Source organism: Malaclemys terrapin, chromosome 8, assembly GCF_027887155.1.
Source record: "Malaclemys terrapin pileata isolate rMalTer1 chromosome 8, rMalTer1.hap1, whole genome shotgun sequence".
Lineage (NCBI taxonomy): Eukaryota > Metazoa > Chordata > Testudines > Emydidae > Malaclemys > Malaclemys terrapin.
Genome location: NC_071512.1, coordinates 46,844,865 through 46,864,658, shown reverse-complemented (window position 1 = coordinate 46,864,658; position 19,794 = coordinate 46,844,865). Strand labels below are relative to the sequence as shown.

Below are 19,794 nucleotides of genomic sequence, written 5' to 3'. Positions count from 1 at the left end.
TGGCCCCAAAGAGAGGGACATTTCCTGGCGGTGAGTGTGACTTAGTGGGTGTGGGGATTTTTACTCCCTAAAAGCACTGATGCTGGGGCCACTCTATCACCCTCGCTCACAACGCTGGCCCTAGCTGATTTCTCCCCAGTAGCAACAGAACAGAAATGAACTCACCCTGCACAAGGAGCTGCGGAGACCCGAATGCCACCCAGCTCCCTGCCCAAATTGAAAGCTGTTCTCTCTGCCGCTCGCTCCAGTCCAAGCTGCGGGCTCCCTCCACAACGCGTGTGGCAGAAGGTTCTGAGCCCCTTGTCACATGGTAAAGCCATGACATCCCACCCTGGCTCTGAGCCACACCTGTGTACATCTGGAGCAGCACTGGTGATGTCAGTCACACTACTCCCGATTTACCCTGCAGTGACTGAGAGGCCCCCAGCTTGCATTGTGGGGCTTTGCACACCGCTTGCCCAAAAATGCCTTCTGGCTGGGCCTCTGTCACACACCTGTGCCAGCTCCCAACACAGCACAGCTTGGATTTTGTTGGTGCGATCCCACCAACGTTCCTTATGATCATTCTGATAGGCGGGTGGGTGTTAATGACAGAGCTCCAGCTCCCACCTTGGTGGTAATATTCTGGGAAGGGTGGGGGTTCTCAGGTTCAGATTTTGCCCTGGGCCCCCAAAACCCCTCTGTGCAGCCCTGCCTCCTGCTGGTGATGTCTGTCTACAGCAGCTCCCCGGGGCAGCAATTGTCTCTTACTATGTATTTGTATAGCAACTAGCACAATGCTGCTGCCTTGATCTTTGTCTGGGGCCTCTGGAATATAACCAGGCCTCAAAACCAAGCCAGAGCTTAACAGACAAAGCAATAGCTACTCCGCTGCCTGACATGCAAGGAGTTTTCTGCTAACAGCCCACTGAACGCTGTCCTCTCCTGGCCTCCGTACCCTACCCCTGTCAGCCCAAACACACACTGTAGTTACGTCCCAACGTTTCACTCGCACGCTTTAAGTGATAAAATCCCCTGCAATATTTTTAAAGTAGATTGTTAACGATGCTCAGATGCCCGTCTACTAACCAGAGCTAGTTGCTCTCCCATAACCAAGCACACAATTATGTGAGTTAAGTGACCCCCTTGTCTCTTTAATATCTTGGGACCCACATGGCTACAGCACTGCAGCCCACGAAGAGCAATCAGCTGATATGCATCATGCTAAGGGCCTTGTCCCCCCTGCTTCTGTTATTCTCAGTTGCCTCAATTTAACTCTGACATGCTTAATGTGACAGCTGCCTTTCAACTAGGCAAATCCCTCCAGTCAGCCCAGGCCAAAGTCAAGCCAGCTGCTGAAGTGTATAAAAGGGAGGGTCCTCAGTTATGCTAACAAAGCTGGTCATTCTTTTGCAAGGAAAAAATGGCTGGTAAAAAACTAAATTTTCTGCTGGGCTTTAACATTTTTAGGTTTTTTGTTTTTTTTTAATTTTCTCTCATGTGTATTGTAGCAAAGGATCGTGAAATGCAGGAGAAGCAGGAGAAAGAATTTTGTCTAATTAACAAGGTAGGTGCAGTAAATTTTCTAGTTCCTACCATGTTCTTCCTTTATATAAGGAACACAGGATTAAAAAAAAACTGCTCAGTATGTTCAATTTTAACTTTTTAAAAAAAAAAAACAACCAACCAACCAAGAATAGATGGAAATCAGGATTCCTGAGTCTTCAGCCTACGATAAAGTGGTGTATATCTTCTCTTTTTGTCATCAACTTTGTGACAGTAAGGGAAGATAAAAATTGACTTATAGTTATCAAAAAAATAATAATATAATAATTCCCATTTCATTAAGATTATCTTCCCAAAGGAATTTCTCTGCAATCTTCTTGTGATAAGATGTATTTTAGATCATGCAGAAAGCACATAAACTGCTTGCCAAGAGATTTCAGCTAACCCCTAGCACTGAAAAAAAACCCTTTCATGCTCTCCCATATGCTAGTAGAATTCTCACCGATGCCCCATTTATACGCAATGTCTGTTAATTATTGTCTCTTCTCAACTTGCCCAGGAGGTAGGTGTTGACTCCCAAAATAATGTACCTGAAGATTTATTAAACAAAAACATATGTATTGGCTAATGTCAATAGACACCTTGAGGGAAAGCAAATCATGAAGTTAAGCCAAGAAAAAGACTTGATTCTACTTTCTCTTACCCTGGAGTAACTCTGGCTGGTGTAAATGTGTGGAATTGAGTCTCTCTGTATTACGTGGGTTCTGAATACATTCTTCACTGCATTAGGAGACAAAGTTCATGGTCCAGAAAGTAAACATTAGCTACTCCAGTAGAGGAGGCCCTAGAAAAGCTAGCAGAAAATTGACTTTAAGCCAATGAGGATGCAGATATTTGCATATGTGCTCTAATTGGCTCACACCATTTCATGGTCCATTATTGACCTGTGAGGAGGTCAGCAATAGAAACACAGCTGTTGGCCAGCTGTGAGCTTGGTGTGGTTTTACCTCTGTAACAACATTGTTCATGGAAGCCCTGCTCCCCAAGTGACTTTGGTGGAGAGCCTGGTAAATGAGCAGAGCCAATAGCCACAAGAACCCTCCACACACATGAAATGAGGCTCTGTTGTGATCTGCTGCTGTGCTGGTCTCTCTGTATAATGGGGGAACAAGCCCCAATGGAGGTGTATGCTGGTAATAAGGGTTGGGCCCAAGTCCTGTCATTCAGACAGGCGTCCAGATGTTCCCAAAGTGTGGACGGTCTTCTAGAGGCCTGGGGCGTGGCTTCAGGCCCATGGCCATGAGCTGGCTTCCCATTCCACAGCCTCTTAAAGTGACAGGCCTTCTCTCCCAGTTTACAGCACTCAAGGCCAGCAGGGACTAGATTTCCCACAGTTTCCCCCTATATTGAGCCCTTAACTTGTCTGGCTGCAGCATCTCCTCCAGAAAGGCAGCCAGACTCCCAGAGGTGGAGACTCCACCCCTTCCCTTGGGAATTTGTTCCAATGGTTGTTAACCCTTGTGGTTAGACCTGTGTCCCTATTTCCAAATGGCAAGAGTCTGGCTCCAGCTGCCAGCCACAGGGTCTTGTTCCACCTTTCTTGGCTAGATTAAAATGCTCTGTAGTCCCTGGCGTTTTCTCCCCAGGAAGGAACTTAGGCACTGTAATCAGGTCATCTCTTAATCGTCATTTTGATCAGCTAAATACTGTGAGAGACCGAAGAGCTCAAGCAAAGGTGTTTTCTTCAGCCCTTGACTTGTTTTTGTGGCTCTCTTTGGCACTCTCTCCAACACTTCCATGTTGTCTTTAAAATGTGACACCCCCCCACACACAACTGGAGACAGTATTCCAGGTCTGCTCTCACCAATGCCACGTGCACAGAGGTCAAATCACCTCCCTGCTTTCCTTGTGTAAAATACTAAGGTTTATGAAGATGAGGCTGTCTAATCATGGATTCCCCCTTTGTGTTCAGCTCTCATGAATGCAAGATATAAAGGGGGATGTAGGAGCTAGGGCCGAAGAGGAAAGGTAGTTGAGTAGGAAGGGCTCAAGACTGGGACTGGCGAGACCTGGGTTCAATCCCTTTCTCTGCCACTGACTTCCTGTGCAGTGTTGGGCAAGTCACTTAGACCCAGATCCACAAAGGTACTTGGGTGCCTCTGCAATCCACAAAACCCCCATTTGGCTCCTGCCAAACCCTGCAGGTGCCTGAACTCACTTGATGTCTAAATTTTCAGGGTGGAAGTTCCCTTGATGCCTATGTTTCTGCCTTTGGGCATGCATGCTGCTGCTTCTCTGTGGGTACCTGGATGCCTAGAGCACTAGTGCGAGGCACAGACCAAGAGACAGTAGTGTGATGTTATTGACATGAACTGTGAATGTATAGATCATTGTTGCAACCAAGGTCCTATAGTTGCACCAAATCTTGTACAAAGGAGGTCGAGTAAGGTGTCTATGGAAAGGTTGTAATTTGCTGGTTATGCTGTGTGTGTGTGTGTGTGTGTGATTTTTATATCATAAGTTATGAATATTGCCTATGTACTTGTATCTCAATATGTTTGATTCTAAGTAGCTTCAGTGAAGCATTTGGTCAGCTTCTTGAGAAAAGACTATTCTCAGTAAGTGCCCAATCAAGAAACACTTAACTGACAATGGACTTGAGAGACGCCAATCCAAATCTGAGCTTTCCTGGGAACATTCAAACTAACATGTAAACAATGGCGTCTGCCTGCAAAAAGCTGAATCATTCATGGACATGTGACTTGCCCAGGTGGCTACAAACTCCACCTTGTTGCTGTGACTTTGCACAGAAGACCAAAGGGGTTTCCACCCACAAGAGAGAATATAAAAGGCCCTGGAAGCCTCTCCATTTAGTATTCAGATGGCTCAAGAGATGCCTGAAAAACTGGAACAAAGGTCTGTAACTACAGGGGTGTGAGTGATTGCTGGACCCAGGCCATAAGCGACAACGCTGGTCTGAAAAGGATTGGGCCCAGACTGGGAAGGAGTCTAGGCTGTGAAAGAAGCTTATTGGGCATCTCTGAGCGTGAGATTTATCTGTATTCAGTTTCCTACTGTATTAGGCTTAGACTTGCGTGTTTTATTTTGCTTGGTAACTTACTTTGTTCTGTCTTTTTTATTACTTGGAACCACTTAAATCCTACTTTTTATACTTCATAAAATCACTTGTTTATTACTGAACCCAGAGTAAGTAAGTAGTAGCTGGGGGAGCAAACAGCTGTGTGTATCTCTCTATCAGAGGGCGGACAATTTAGGAGTTTTCCCTGTATAAGCTTTATACAGAGTAAAATGGATTTATTTGGGGTTTGGATCCCATTGGGAGTTGGGTGTCTGGGTGCTAGAGACAGGAGCACTTCTTAAGCTGCTTTCAGTTAAGTCTTCAGCTTTGGGGCACATGGTTTGGACCCTGGGTCTGTGTTGGAGCAGACTGGCGTGGCTGGCTCAACAAGGCAGGGTTCTGGAGTCGCAATATGGCAGGGAAAACGGGCTCAGCGGTAGTCTCAGCATGTCAGGTGACAGTCCCAAGGGGGTCTCTGTGACCGAACCTGTCATAGGTAGATGTTCCTCTGCTTCTCTCACCTGTGGTACCCAATCTGATGTGCTCAGAGGCCACCTAACCCATCAGGTCCTGATCAGAATCTGGCTAGAGGAGGAACCCAACTTTTAGCTCAGGGATTAGAGCACTCACCTGGAATGTGGGATACCCAGGTTCGGTTCCCCCATCTCTGCCTGAGAGACAGACAGTGACACACTCTGCAGGACCAGCTGGGCCTGGCCCCTGGGGGAGACAGAGGGACAAGCACAGTGCTGACCCTGAAAGACACTAGAGAGAGCTTCTGAGTCTGGGGCTGGCAAAAGAGTTGGCCTGTAGGCAAAGAAGCTCTCCCCTGATTTTGGTCCCTCCTGCATTTAGAGAAGGACTTCGTACGTTCCTTGTAAATAAACAAGATTGTGTCCAAGAAAATGCCAGATTCTGTCAATTTCTGTTTGCCTCTGGAGTGCCCTTGGGGGGGAGGGGGGGGGCTGAACTTTGACTAGCCGCTAGGAGGTTTGAGATAACTCCGAGCCAATGAACTGGGAAGCATGTAGTGGTTAGCTTCCAGTAGCTGGAGCAGAAGAACACAAGGAAGAGAGTTTCTTAATTTTCTCATTTATTCCTCATAGTAATTCCAGGTATTTGTGTGGAATCTTTTCATGGCTAAACTTTTTTTCAACCCATGGCATTTCACAGCTGGCCTGGCATAGCAGGGGGTGCTGGAGTTCAGGCTGAAGGAGTCTTGGCAGAGTGCATACCCAGGACTGAAATAGACTGATCCACAGGACACCTGGATAGGTTCTCACCATGTCCCCCTACATGAGTGCTGATACTTGCTCATTGCTTAACGTGAGCTATTGCCAGGCCCGGTGACCAACTCCCCTCTCTTGCCTGGACAGGAGTACCTGGCTGATGAACCATTCCGAGACATTACAAATCTACAGGCAAAGCTTGATCAGCTGAAGGGTGAGTCTGTTCCAGGGAGAATGGATCTGAGAAGGAAATGGTTTAGTGCCCTAAAAATGCAGCTGAGTGTTTGGGCTTGGGGGTGGGGAGAAAGTTGCTAAAGCAGCAGGAGGTGTAATGATCTGTGCAAAATGCTCTTCTAACTCCCCCCTCCTTCTCCTCCCCCACCCCTCCCCAAGAATTAATCAATACATACAGACCCTATGTTGAGATTGGCCACCAGTGCCATGTCCTGCTCGCTGGTGAACAAGCCAAATGCAGCCCATGACTTTATCCCCTGGTTAAAATAACTTCACTGAGTTGGCATGTGCTGGTGATGTGGGGGCATCACAGCCTTTGGGCCAGATCCTCATCTGCTGATTGCTGACTTACCCCAGTTCAGGATCTGGCTCTTGATATCAAAGAGGCTCAGATGAAACCATCAAATACTTGAGAGCGAAGCCAGCTAATCTGAGGGAATGCTCCTGAAGAGCTAAGTTTGCCCGATGGGAAATGTGTGAATTGACATGTGAACTACAGATGCTGCTGGGTCAAATCTAGCCTTTAAAAATGAAAATAGTGTGTGTGAAGCCAGGCTTCTCCGTTCTCCTCTTCTTCTTTCAGTGGCAAGAGAGAATAGGGACAAAACTTTTTTTTTTTTTTTTACAAAAATCCCCTGAGAAACTTTGAACTAAGTGATTCTAGCATGGAAAAACAGCTCCCGTTCTTCGGCCAGGCCCCTGCAGAGCATGGGGAACGTTGGCAGTGCAGGTGGTGAGGCAGTCACCATGGAAGTGCGCACAGAATGGCTACTGATGTAAATCAAGGAGTTGATGCTGCACTCCGCCTTAGTAGACAGGTGATGACTGACTCTCTCTCTCTCTCTCTCCCCTAGACGTGTTTATGGGATATGATGCCACACGCACAGGAGAAATTGGTAAATTGACGCTTAACTCTTTGCTTCTGACTGCTGCTTCCCTCCTCCTCCTCCTCTGCCAGAGCAGATCTGAAGGCCCATTTGCTGCACCAACCTATTGGGGTTTGATGTATCCAGGTCTCGGTGGAAGCCGAGCATAGTTAACATCCCCATATTTCACAGGGGTGGGGGCCCTAGGCAGCTCATTGCACCTTCACAAGAAGATCCCTCTCCCACCTCCTCCCCATACTCCCTCCCCTGTGCGGAAGCAAAACATGTCAATGCTGGTTACTTGTGCCCATTGGCACCTTGAGACTACCCCACTGCCTGCTGCAATCTTCCCCCTCCCCTGGAACTAGATCTCCCTTGGTGCCAGAGAATCAGGTCTCTGGTGCTGAGGGCTTAGCATTCATGCTGATGGTGACTGAGTGGTGAGGCTGGCAGCTACCATCCTAGGGGAACAGAGGTGGGTCCCACAGCTCTCCTTTGCCAGTGGGTCCCTTAATGCTTCTTAACAAGGGAGAAAAATGCCTGATGCCCTGAGATGGGGAGAACTTTGAAGCCATGCTCAAGTGCTTGCTGGGTGGCTTCCTTGACTAGCTGATGCAAGACTTATGGGTAATGAGTCATTGCCTCTAGAAAGTAGGTGGGAACTCTTGAGGGGGTGGCAGTGGGCTGCCTTTGCCTCCACACATGCGGTTGGTATGCCTCTCTGAGATGTAGCAAGTCCAAAAGTTTCTGCTACAGTTGCACACTTGTACAACTTCCTGTTGGTGAATCTGAAATTTCCCCATCCCTGCACTGCCCATGGTGCTTTTGCATTTCAGTAGACTAATCCTGGATGACTGAGAGCAGGGCCTCTTCACATGCATGAAGTACATATACAGTCCCATTCTTTCCCACAAAAACAATAGTGAACTTGAAGGATATGTTAGAACCCATGGCAGGATATTCACCTTGACCAGCTGTCCCCACCAGAGAGGGAGATCATGCCACCTTCAAAGGTCTAGCCTTAACCTCTGAGTGAAAAGGGGGAGGGGGGAGTAGATATTTTGGAGTTCAAGTTGTACTCTATGCTTAAAGCCTTTAGAGGACTACCCAGATTAGAAGACTATATCAGATTCCTTTGACTCATTAGACTAAGGAATCCAGTAGCACCAATGCTACTCTGTAGTACTCTCTCCTTCATTGTAAAGCACCTACCTAAAACCACCCCAGCTGTTTCTACTGGGTTTATGCTCAGTGTAGATGCTGCTTAAAACTCTCCAGGCCCACATCTGAGTAATGCAGAACCAGTTCTGGAGCAGCAATGGGGAGGGGGATGTGGTAAATGACCAAATAGGTCTCTTCCATCTCTAACCCCTGTGATCATGTGATACAGACCATATCTGAGCCTGGTGTTGTTTCAGATTATCCAACAATGAGCAGGATACTGCAGGAGTTTGGGGTTTTCCAAAGCCCCTTGGAGCTCAAGGCGCTGGTCCAGGAAATCACAGGAAACACAGGCAGCACTGTCCCTTACAAGGACTTCACTATGGTTATGCTGGGCCGCAGATCCACCATGTGCCAACGGTACGTATGAAAGCATACCTGCATCTCCAGGCTTGGACCTGGGGAAGGAGCTGAACGTGCTAATGATCGAAAGGATTTGATTTGTCGTTTTGGTTGTTCCCTGGGTGACACTTGCCTTCCAACAAAGGGCAAGAGGAGCTATTGGGAGATCGGCAGCTATTTCCCGTCGCTGAAGTATCTGGGCACTAGCATGGTACAGCTGTTGTAGAGAGGGTGGAAGAGCTGACCTAGTGCAAAACTTGTGCTTCTGTCCATTTGGTGATCCCTGGGCCTTTAACTGGTTAGTTACCCAAGAAGCTAGGGGCCCAACTCTGATAAGGAAACTTTAGTATCTCTGTGCTACCAAGGCAAAACAACTTATTCTGACTAGGGAATCAGACCTCCCTCATCCATTTGAGGTTAGCCACGTTTACCAATGGGCTGGAGGACTAAAGATTGCAGGTCACGTTCTACCATAACCAGCATCCCATACAACTCCACTGAAGTCAGCAGGGCAGTTTTCAGAACTACAGAAGGACAAAACCTAGGCCACAGCCTGCCTTGGTGTCTGGACTCCAATGGGAGTGGCACTTGGGGTCATGTCTGAGGGCAGCACTGTGGCTCCTTGGCAGTATGAACTGGACCAGAAGCTGGTCTCCATTGAATTTGAATGGTGTAGTCAGCCCAACATCATGGAATGATAGCTGAAAATCAGACTCTGCCCGGCTCTAGTCATTTGGTCCCAAACTTGAGGTTCCAGGGGTGGAGGCATCAGGAGTATTCCCAGCTTCACACTATACAGTGACGTGTCTCCATGAGACTCTTCACCACTCACTTGAGGTGTGAACATTCCCCTGCTGTCTTTGCAACCCATGTTCTGGCCCCAGCCCACTGGTGCAGTCTAGTTGGAGATGAGACCAGCCACTCCAACTGCAGGAGTGGAAAGATCAGGGCTTGGGGAGACTGTCTAGTTAGTCATCCAAAGACCTTCACGGGTAAAGCAAACCTTCCTCTTCTGGGGGAGTCTTTTCAGAAGAGTTTGGGGGGAAGGTGGACTTAGGCAGGAACTAATTGTTCATAAGGGGTATTAAAGGCAGTGCTCTGCTGGGTCACTGCCCTTCTGTGCCTTAGCTTCCCCAGCTGTAACCTGGGGGTAAAGATAAGAGCTAGGATGTGTCAGTGGTGGTTCCCCTGGCTGTTGCCATGAGACCTGCTGTTCACTCTCTCTGCTGCCAGGATCATGCACTACAATGGGAAAGGAGGAGGAGCCATGAAGAGGCCCAGCCTGATGAATTCTGGCCCCTGCGTAACCTACTTGGAATCCACTCTCTCCAGAGTCCCCTCTCCTCTTACCACTCTCCCACCACCACCTCCCCCATCTCCAGCTGATGGCTGCTCTGAAACCTAGCCAGCTGCCCAAGAAATGTGGAGACTGACTCACCTCGTAGGCTGGAGAGCCTGCTGAGAAGGCAAACCAAATGTACTGTGGTAGAGTGCATCCAGCTCAGACCTTCCCCAATAAAGAGCTGCCTAGCAACAGTGCACTGTAGCATGTCTGAGCTGCTGCAGCAGACGAGCAGAACTGCTGATTGCTGGCATTATAGAGGGTTACCATAATCCAGCAAGCAAAAAAGAGGACTGGAGGAGCCCCGCCCCTGTCCTGCCCTAGCCCCGCCCCTGCCCCTCCCACTCCCCCCTCAGAATCCCCAACCCTCCCCCTGCTCCTTGTCCCCTGATGGCCCCCTCCTGAGACCCTCCCCCCATCCTAACTGGCCCCCTAGGACTCTATCCCCTACCTGTACCCTGACTGCTCCAACCCTTATCCACACCCACACCCCCACCCCCAGACAGACCCCTGGGACTCCCATGCCCCATCCAACCACTCTCCACCCCCTGACAGCCCCCCCAAAAACTCCCGACCCATCTAAACCCCTCTGTCACCTGACTGCTCCAATCCCTCTCCCCACTCCTGCCCCCTGACTGCCCCCTCCTGGGACCCCTGCTCCTAACTGCCCTCCAGAACCCCACCCCCTACCTAAGCCTCCCTGTTCCTTGTCCCCTCACTGCCCCCTCCTAAGATGCCCCCCAGGACCCTACCTGTTCCCTGACTGCCCAAAACCTTATCCAAAGCCCCCCCCGTCTCTTGACTGCCCCCTCCAAAACCTCCCTGCCCCTTCTCCGACCCCCTGATTCCCCTTGTTGTTGGCCTTTCTTCGCCTAATGTCTCGGTGAACTTGCTCAGGAACTGCCTGAGCCGCTCGCCGGCACGCTGGGCAGCAGTGGGGGAGGAGCTCCAGACTGCCGGAGCTGATCTGCGAATGCAGGGGAGGGAGGGAGGGAGGAGGAGGAGCTCTCTCTGGCTGTCGGAGCCCCATGTAAGTGCACCGTCCGGCCGGCTGCACTGTTAGCCACGCGTGCTCTGCATGGGGGGGAAGTCCGGACATTTACAAATTCCCCCCAGACGCTATTTTTAGCTTAAAAAGCCGGACATGTCCGGGGGAATCCAGACGAATGGTAACCCTACATTATAGCTGCGCCTAAGGGCCGTGTTGTGGAAGGTGCTGTGGGAACATAAGACAGTCTCTGTCCCAAAGAGCCTACCGTCTAAACATAATCAGACAGGTGGCAAGGGAAACAGCCAGAGGGAGGTGAGGTTATGCGTCCCAGCTCTCAGCAGGTCAGTGGCAGAGCCTGGTATAAACCTGAGCTCTTCCAAGTTAGCACCTAGAATCGTATTTGTCCATTGTTCTTACTCAGGTTGTTCAAGAGCATAACGTCCAAACTGGGTCAGACCAAAGGTCCATCTAGCCCAGTATCCTGTCTTCCGACAGTACCCCAGAGCGAATACCCAGAACAGGTAATCATCATCAAGTGATTCATCCCCTGTCGTCCATTCCTAAATTCTGGCAAACAGAGGCTAGGGACACCATCCCTGCCCATCCTGGCTAATAGCCACTGATGGACCTATTCTCCAGGAATTTTTCTAGTTCTTTTTTGAACCCTGTTCTAGTCTTGGCCTTCACAACTTCCTCTGGCAAAGAGTTCCACAGACTGAATGTGCATTGCATGAAGAAATACTTCCTTTTATTTGTTTTAAATCTGCTTCCTTTTAATTTCATTTGGTGACCTCTAGTTCTTGTGTTTATGAGGAGAAAATAACACTTCCTTATTTATTTATTTTTTCTCCACATCAGTCATGATTTTATAGGCTTCTATCATATCCCTCCTTAGTCATCTCTTTTCCAAGCTGAAATGTCCCAGTCTTATTAATCTCTCCTCATACGGAAGCTGTTCCACACCCTAATAATTTTTGTTGCCCTTTTCAGTACCTTTTCCAATTTCAATGCATCTTTTTTGAGATGGGGAGACCACATCTGCATACTTTATTCAAGATGTGGGCATACCATGGATTTATTGATCCCTTTCCTAATGATTCCCAACATTGTTAGCTTTTTTTGATGGCCACTGCAAATTGAATGGGTGTTTTTCAGAGAGCTATCCCCAATGACTCCAAGATCTTTCTTGAGTGGTAACAGCTAATTTAGATCCCATTGTTTCATATGTAGAGTTGGGATTATATTTTCCAATGTGCATTACTTTGCATTCATCAACACTGAATTTCATCTGCCATTTTGTTGCCCAGTCACCCAGTTTTGTGAGGTCCCTTTGTAACGCTTCAGTTTGCTTTGGACTTAACTAGCTTGAGTAGTTTTGTATCATCGGCAGATTTTGCCACCTCACTGTTTACCCCTTTTTCCAGATCACTGATGAATATGGGAACAATACTGGTCTCAGTAAAGACCCCTGGGTGACACCCCTCTTTACAGCTCTCCATTCTGAAAACTGAACATTTATTCTACCCTTTGTTTCCTATCTTTAACAAGTTACTGATCCATCAGAGGACCGTCTCTCTTATCCCATAACAGCTTACTTTTCTTAAGAGCCTTTGAGTGACCTTGTCAAAGGCTTTCTGAAAATCTAAGAACACTATATCCACTGGATCACCCTTGTCCACATGCTTATTGACCCCCCTCAAAGAATTCTAGTAGATTAATGAGGCATGATTTCCCTTTACAAAAAACATGTTGACTCTTCCCCAACAAATCATGTTCATCTATGTGTCTGACAGTTCTGTTCTTTATTATAGTTTCAACCAATTTGCATGGTACTGAAGTTAGGCTTGCTGGCCTGTAATTACTGGGATCACCTCTGGAGCCTTTTTTAGAAATTGGCCTCACATTAGCTAGCTGCCAGTCATCTGATACAGACGGAGGTGAAAGTAAGCCATTCCGTTCTGGTATTGTGTACTGGCAAGAGCTGGTACACAGCCGACCGTATTGACAGGGGGCAGCTTCCCCAGGCTGGCAAGCACCCTCACACGCTCTTCTGGGGCTAAGTACCTGAGGAGAGTTGGGGAGGGGGACCTACGTACAACTTACGGCTTCTGTTAGATATTCTGAACTTTGTACGTAACTATATCAAACCAATTGCCAAATCACGCTGTGCCTTCACCTTGCCTCTGGAGTGAGCTAAAACCCCCAGGAGGTGTCAGGCGAAATTCTTGAAGCCATTGTGCAGGGTCACTAAACTTTGGTCTTCTATTCAAATGGAAACCACCTTGGGCAAAAAGCTGGCCAAATGGAGAGAACAAATTCTGCCAGGTGGGCTAGTAACCAAATAATCATGGGCTGGGAGACTCCAACTACCTGAGGGTGAGTGGGGATCACACGATAGGTGATAGGGAATAAGAACTTTATAAAGGACAGGTGTGACTCTTGCACGCTCTCTCTCCAGCCATTTCACCACCTCACCTGCTCAAGCTGGGGGGAGCTGCTGCAGCAGAGGGAATCTGCCTAATTTGACCCCCCTTTCCCCTCCTCCCCCCAGTCTCCCAAGGAAAGTGGGTGAGCTACAATGTGGGGCAGGGAATTCAGGTGTGTGGTGGTTTCTCGATGGTCTGTGCCCTCTCTGAGTAAAGTGTGCATTTGGTTGAGAGGTCCTTAGGCCAAGCCTGGCTCTATTTGCTTCAGCTACAGCGTGTCCCTGAAGGGGTAAACAGTAAACCAGAGTCGGACAGAGCCCAGGCAAATGGTGTGCTTACGTTACTGGGGTGTCTTGGGGGGGCAGCATAGGTCCTGGGGGTCTAGGGCACTGGGCCACAGGGTCTCTCTTCCATGAAGGGGTGTCAGACAGAGAGGCCAAAGAAGAGGCCATGCTGGAGCCTACTCAGACCAAGGGAAGCTTAAAACCACACGAAGGGCAGACAAGTTCTCCCACAATTCCCCAGGACAAATAGCAGCCCACTTAATGCAGCACAAAGACTCATGGGATGTGCCCCAGACGCCCTAGCACCACACCCAGGGGAATGTAGTTGCAGTGAGGATGCAGTAACTGTAGGGTGACCAGACATCCCAATATTATCGGAACAGTCCCGATTTTAGGGGACTTGTCCCGCGTCCCAACCTTACATCAGTCAGGACACCCGCTCACCGCTTCCTGGGGCAGCTCCTGGTGCCCACCCACCGGCAGGAGCGCCACATGCTGCAGGGGCGGGGCTTGCAGGTGCCAGGAGCGGGCAGAGAGCCCTCCGCCTCCCCACCCCCGACTTGCCCCTTGAACATAGGAGTCAGAGGGACCAGCCTGCCGGATGCTTCCCAGGATGGGAGCTGCCCCAGGTAAGCACGGCTGGGACTCCCTATCTCACCCCCTGGCAGTTTCCCTCAGGCTCTTAGGGTGGGGGGGCTTTGCATGCTGCCGGTGCCTGCAAGCCCCGCTCCGCGGCTCCGGCAGCTCCCATTGGCGCTTTTCACAGCCAGTGGGAGCCACCGAGCTTGCACTTGTGGTGGGCGCAGCACATGGAGAGTCTGGAGACTCCCCTCGCTGCTCTCACCATAGGAGCCAGAGACCTCCCAGGAGGGCTGGTGAGTGCGGCTAGGGAAGGGGGCAGGGTGTGATGGAGTGAGTGTCTGGGAGGTGTGTGGGGGGCGCTGGGTTGTGAGGGTGTGGAGGGCGCTGGGCAGTGGGGGAGGTTTGTGTATTTTAGGGTGCCAGACAGTGGGGGCCTGTTGGGGGGGGGTGCTAGGCAGTGGGGGAGATCTGTGTGCGTCAGGGCACTGGGCAGTGTGGGTCTGTGGGGCATTGTGTAGTTGTGGTGGTGGGGCTGTGGAGAAGGGCACTGGGAGGGAGGAAGTGAGGGAGGGGAAATCTGCATTGGGAAACTAGCGAGTTGGGGGGGGTTCTGTGTGGGGTGCTGGGCAGCTATGGTGGGGCTGTGGGCAGGGGGGCACTGGGCAGAGTGTGTGTGCACAGCACTATGCATTTGTGGTGGAAGGAGTGTAGGGGGGCTCTGGGCATAGTGGATCCAGGGGGTGCTGGGCAGGGGAGCTGTGTGGCACAGCATGGGCCCACCCGCAACAGGAAGGGGCACACTGGTAGCCCAGGGCCAGGCGGACCAGTGTGCCTCTGGCTCCGGTCAGAACTGTGCACCTGTGTCTGTCTGTCTCCCCTCCTCCCTCCCCCACACTCGACCAATGTGTCCTAATATTACACTCTTGCGATCTGGTCACCCTAAGTAATTAGAATCATAGAATATCAGAGTTGGAAGGGACCTCAAGAGGTCATCTAGTCCAACCCTCTGCTCAAAGCAGGACCAATTCCCAGCTAAATCATCCCAGCCAGGGCTTTGTCAAGCCGGGCCTTAGAAACCTCCAAGGAAGGAGACTCCACCACCTCCCTAGGTAACGCATTCCAGTGTTTCACCACCCTCCTAGTGAAATAGTTTTTCCTGATATCCAACCTGGACCTCCCCCACTGCAACTTGAGACCATTGCTCCTTGTTCTGTCATCTGCCACCACTGAGAACAGCCGAGCTCCATCCTCTTTGGAACCCCCCTTCAGGTAGTTGAAGGCTGCTATCAAATCCCCCCTCATTCTTCTCTTCTGGAGACTAAACAATCCCAGTTCCCTCAGCCTCTCCTCATAAGTCATGTGCTCCAGACCCCTAATCATTTTTGTTGCCCTCCGCTGGACTCTTTCCAATTTTTCCACATCCTTCTTGTAGTGTGGGGACCAAAACTGGACACAGTATTCCAGATGAGGCCTCACCAATGTCGAATAAAGGGGAACGATCACGTTCCTCGATCTGCTGGCAATGCCCCTACTTATACAGCCCAAAATGCCGTTAGCCTTCTTGGCAACAAGAGCACACTGGTGACTCATATCCAGGTTCTCGTCCACTGTGACCCCTAGGTCCTTTTCTGCAGAACTGCTACCTAGCCATTCGGTCCCTAGTCTGTAGCAGTGCATGGGATTCTTCCGTCCTAAGTGCAGGACTCTGCACTTGTCCTTGTTGAACCTCATCAGGTTTTTTTCGGCCCAATCCTCTAATTTGTCTAGGTCCCTCTGTATCCGATCCCTACCCTCTAGTGTATCTACCTCGCCTCCTAGTTTAGTGTCATCTGCAAACTTGCTGAGAGTGCAGTCCACACCATCCTCCAGATCATTAATAAAGATATTAAACAAAACCGGTATGGCTCTGCAGTGGGGTTGCTCATGGCTGGCTGGGCTATGCCAGATGCCCATCTCCTGGGTGCCAATCAATGAGGCTATGCCCATAGATGCAAAAGAAAATTCTGTCAGTCGTGCTTTCGGCCAGAGGCTGTCCAGAAATACTGGGGTTAGTTCCCCTGCTCAAAGGGGCCGTTTGCTCCCAGGTGATGTAGAGAGAGGTGAGTTAACATGAAACTTCCCAAGATTTATTGCTGACTTAGACCTTTTTATTTGCTTTTTATACTGAAAGGGCTGACAAGTTATTTCTTTCCATCCCCAATACCGGAGGTCCCCTCAGGATAATCAAATACAGATGATCTGAAGCTCCATCTATTAGGGGTTACAGCTAACATATATTCTACTGACTGTAAAAGGTAATCAACTGATATTTTTAAACCAGTTAATGTTAGGTTCCCAGCTTTCCTGTAATCAGTCAGCTCTCTCTCTACTGCAGGATTTAAGTCTTTCCATTTCTCTGCCTCCTCTTATTCTACAGTGGCATTTGTTGTTGTAGTCATGGTGATATTCCTTCAGTAGATGAAATCCTGGCTCCATTGAAGTCAATGGCAAAGTTCCCCTTGGCTTTAGTAATACCTAGCTCTTATCTACTGACCTTTATAAAGGAGGTCAGTATCATCATCCCCATTTTCCAGATGGGGAAACTGAGGCACGGAGCAGGGACGTGACTCAGCAAAGTCACCCAGCAAGCCTGTGGAAGAGCTCAAATTAGAAACCAGTGCCTAAATAGGAGCTGAGCTCCTGAAAATCGAGTCCTGAACTCTCCTGTAAAGGTGGCCTGTAGCCTGGAATTCCCTGCAGCATGTTGCAATGAAACAAGAAATCTGCCAACAAGAAGCTGCCACTGTGGATTGTTGTGGGGGAGGAGGGTTTATTATCTATTATTATCACAGACTACTTCCACGTAATCATCAGCACATTGGACCTTCGCTTTCATCCAGGAGGCTTCAATACAACCTGCATGGATTAGGCTTTGAAAGCAAACAGAAAAAACAAGCCAGCTACAGGATTTATACACTAAATACTTTAAATGTGTGTGTTCTTAAAAACACCCGTATGCTTAGCCATACCTGATCTAATGCCATGCCTATCCCAAAGAGTGTCTAAGTTACAGTGTAATCAGCGGAGTTATCTGGATTGAGAGCTAGAAACAGCAAGAACAGTTAGACATTGCTTCTCTTTCTGAGTTAATAACCATAGTCTGGGATAAACAGAGATCTGTTCTATTGCTCACTAGAGTCAATGGGAGACTTTCCATTGACTTCAGTGGATTTGAGATCATGCCTTAAATTCTAGGATCCCATCTTTCATGAACAACCCTCCTTAAATTTATTTTGCTAAAATGTCTAATGACTTAACAGAATTGTGTTAAACAAGTAATGCTTCATTTTTGTCTTTACTGGAATGGGAACTGAGGCGGCCATGTTTCTTGCAGGTAGGCGGCTAGTTCGGCCAGAGCCCCACACACTCAATTGCTATTGTGTAACTGTGTGAGACGCTGAACAGACTCAAAGCCCCTAGAGCGGAATGGCCCTATGCTTAGGTGAGGTGTGAATCATTGGACCTGGCCTCTCTGCAGCTTGGGCCCATCTTTGACTCCTGCTTTAATTACTGGTCAATTGCTGCTGCAGAGCAGTTGCTTATGCTGCAGAGATACCAAGCTGGGTGAGTTCCTGTCTTCTCCTCCCACGTTCTCTGGCTCATGATAATCTGTAGAGGTGGCTGCTGGGCTCCCAGCAGAAGCTTGGTCCCGACAAGGCATGCACTGTGCTTAGGAGGAGAGAGGCTGGCAATGGAAGGGTTTATACGCAGCAGCTGAAAGCTCTCTTGTAGGGTGCCCGCTGCCTGGCATGTCTAGTCATTTTTAACTCCTGCAGCACATTTCTGAGATGCCCCTGCCAAGTCAGCCCACTAAGGACCCAATCCAAAGCTCAGTGAAGTCAGCTGGAGTCTTTCCATTGGCTTATTTGGGTGTTGGAGCTAAGTCTTTAGGCCTTGATGTTCTCCTACTGAATCTGGGTGTGACACAACTTTGCAGAATCTGCTCCTGTCAACGCCGCCTTGGCTAGCACCTGGTGTTGACTGCATAGCACATTCCCCTTGTCTCAGCTGATGCTGGGCAGGAATATGGTTGGCTGATGGTCACTGGGTTTTTATTAGCCATTTTGTGAAGATGGTACCCAGCTACCTCTCTCCCCTAAAATATTATTAGCCTCCTGCCATGAACGGGTTGGTCTGCTTGGCTGGAATCACAGTGTCTTTTAGCCAAGGGCGCAGGCAGGTTTAGTCATTCTAGATCTATGCAATTGGCCCACACGCTCCAAATGTTGCATAACCCTGAACAACTTGTTACTTTTTTTTCTACATGTTCCAAATTCATCCCGTGTGTAATTCAGAGAGAGGCAAGGGGAATGACGCCAGGGCTGTAAATGCCTATTGCACGTACGTTCCCAAGTGGCGCAAAGTTATTCCCACTCTATTGTTATTTGAGCCCCACTGGTGCTCTCAGAATATGAACCTCTGATCTAGGGCAAGGCCTGGAGTCTTTGCCCAGTTCAATGAGCACTCTGCCTGAGTAAGGGGCTCAGGGCTGAGTCTAAGGAAAGCTCAGGAAGAATAGGAAGAGCAAATGTATGAGATTGACAGCTGGCTAGACTTGCCCCTAGCCCACGAGCTGCTAGTTAGCAATGAGCATGATGTGTCCTCCTCCTGCCCTGAGGCTCCTCATATCGTGGAGAGTCTGATGTCATAGGTGACCATGTTGAAATTGTCCCAAGCGAAGAGCTTTCTCTCCGTGGGGTTGTAGTCCACCATGCTGCTGTACCCATAGCGGTTCTCGAAGCGGATGCTCAGCGGCTCGCTGGTGCTGGTGGCCGTGTGGTAGGCAAAGTTGACGGTGGCATCTGGGGCTGAGTAGCTACTGATGGTGTACAAGGTGCCACAGATCATAAAGGAATTGGCCACGGCTTGCTTGCGGATGTTGGTTTCCCAGGTCTGCTCAACCTCCAGTGTCTCTGGATCCAGTTTGGAGAGGACGATGGCCCCTTTGGCCTTGTCTGTGCTGTATGTCACCCACAGCCCCATCTCATCAACAGCTAGGTCAATGTCTGTGTACCCACCCCAGGAATAGGGGAATTGGCCATGGTAGCCAGCACTGGGGATGTCCTTTTGGACTGGGATCGTTTCTGTCTTCAGGTTGTACTTGGCCACCGTCCTGGACTTGCGCCGCTGGAAGTACAGGGAGCCCCTGTATATGATGGCTCCAGTGCTCTCCATGGACCGGGGCAGGACGTGAACCTTGGAGGGATAGCCCTTCATGAACTGATCAGCGTCGTCATATTCAAAGACCTGGCGGATGTCAGTGCCAATGGCATCGACTCTCCAGGTGGTCTCGCAGGTGTAGGGGGGAACAGGCTCTGGGTCCTTCATCCATACGCCATACTTGCCAGCAATAGTTTCAGCCCTGCGGAAGGTCACAGGTTCCCCCACCCAGACCAGCTCTCCACACCCTGCTCAAGGAAGAAAAAAATAATTCAGTTATTCTGTCTGTCACCAGTGGTAGATTTCCTACCGAAAGGCTAAAAGCCACACTCACCCAGCAATAACTAGCAGGAAAGATCATTTACTGGATTCTAAATAAGTAAATCATTCCATGAAGCTGATGGAGGAGATACCCCCTCAATTTACTAACAGCAGCCTTCCAGCACTTATCAACACACCGGCATTGCCCCCTAGGCTATGCTCCTAAGCAGTGCAGGCAGACAGAAAAAAGAGG

The 19,794-nt window shown here is 49.4% G+C and overlaps 2 protein-coding genes across 3 annotated transcripts in view; one reads left to right on the top strand and one right to left on the bottom strand.

The window, feature by feature from the left end:
* The first annotated feature begins 1,477 nt into the window (after positions 1 to 1,477).
* On the top strand, positions 1,478 to 9,995 carry LOC128842246 (allograft inflammatory factor 1-like). Its single transcript, XM_054038092.1, has 5 exons — positions 1,478 to 1,546; positions 5,941 to 6,007; positions 6,882 to 6,923; positions 8,312 to 8,474; positions 9,690 to 9,995. Exons 1-5 carry the CDS (start codon positions 1,478 to 1,480, stop codon positions 9,859 to 9,861), a joined length of 513 nt encoding a protein of 170 aa, XP_053894067.1. The 3' UTR covers positions 9,862 to 9,995.
* Positions 9,996 to 16,240: 6,245 nt separating this feature from the next.
* Positions 16,241 to 19,794, bottom strand: part of MYOC (myocilin) — a 28,013-nt gene continuing 24,459 nt past the window's right edge. For both annotated transcript variants that reach the window (XM_054038090.1, XM_054038091.1), the window contains one exon: positions 16,241 to 19,528. In XM_054038090.1, coding sequence (XP_053894065.1) covers positions 18,744 to 19,528 — 785 coding nt within the window. In that variant the 3' untranslated portion in view covers positions 16,241 to 18,743. The remainder of the gene's footprint in view (positions 19,529 to 19,794) is intronic.

Excerpts from the sequence above, each read along its gene's own strand:
- LOC128842246 (XM_054038092.1), top strand. The coding sequence starts at position 1,478 with ATGTGTATTGTAGCAAAGGATCGTGAAATGCAGGAGAAGCAGGAGAAA. Across the intron at positions 1,547-5,940 it reads AATTTTGTCTAATTAACAAG|GAGTACCTGGCTGATGAACC; the intron begins GTAGGTGCAGTA and ends TTGCCTGGACAG. Across the intron at positions 6,008-6,881 it reads AAAGCTTGATCAGCTGAAGG|ACGTGTTTATGGGATATGAT; the intron begins GTGAGTCTGTTC and ends TCTCTCCCCTAG.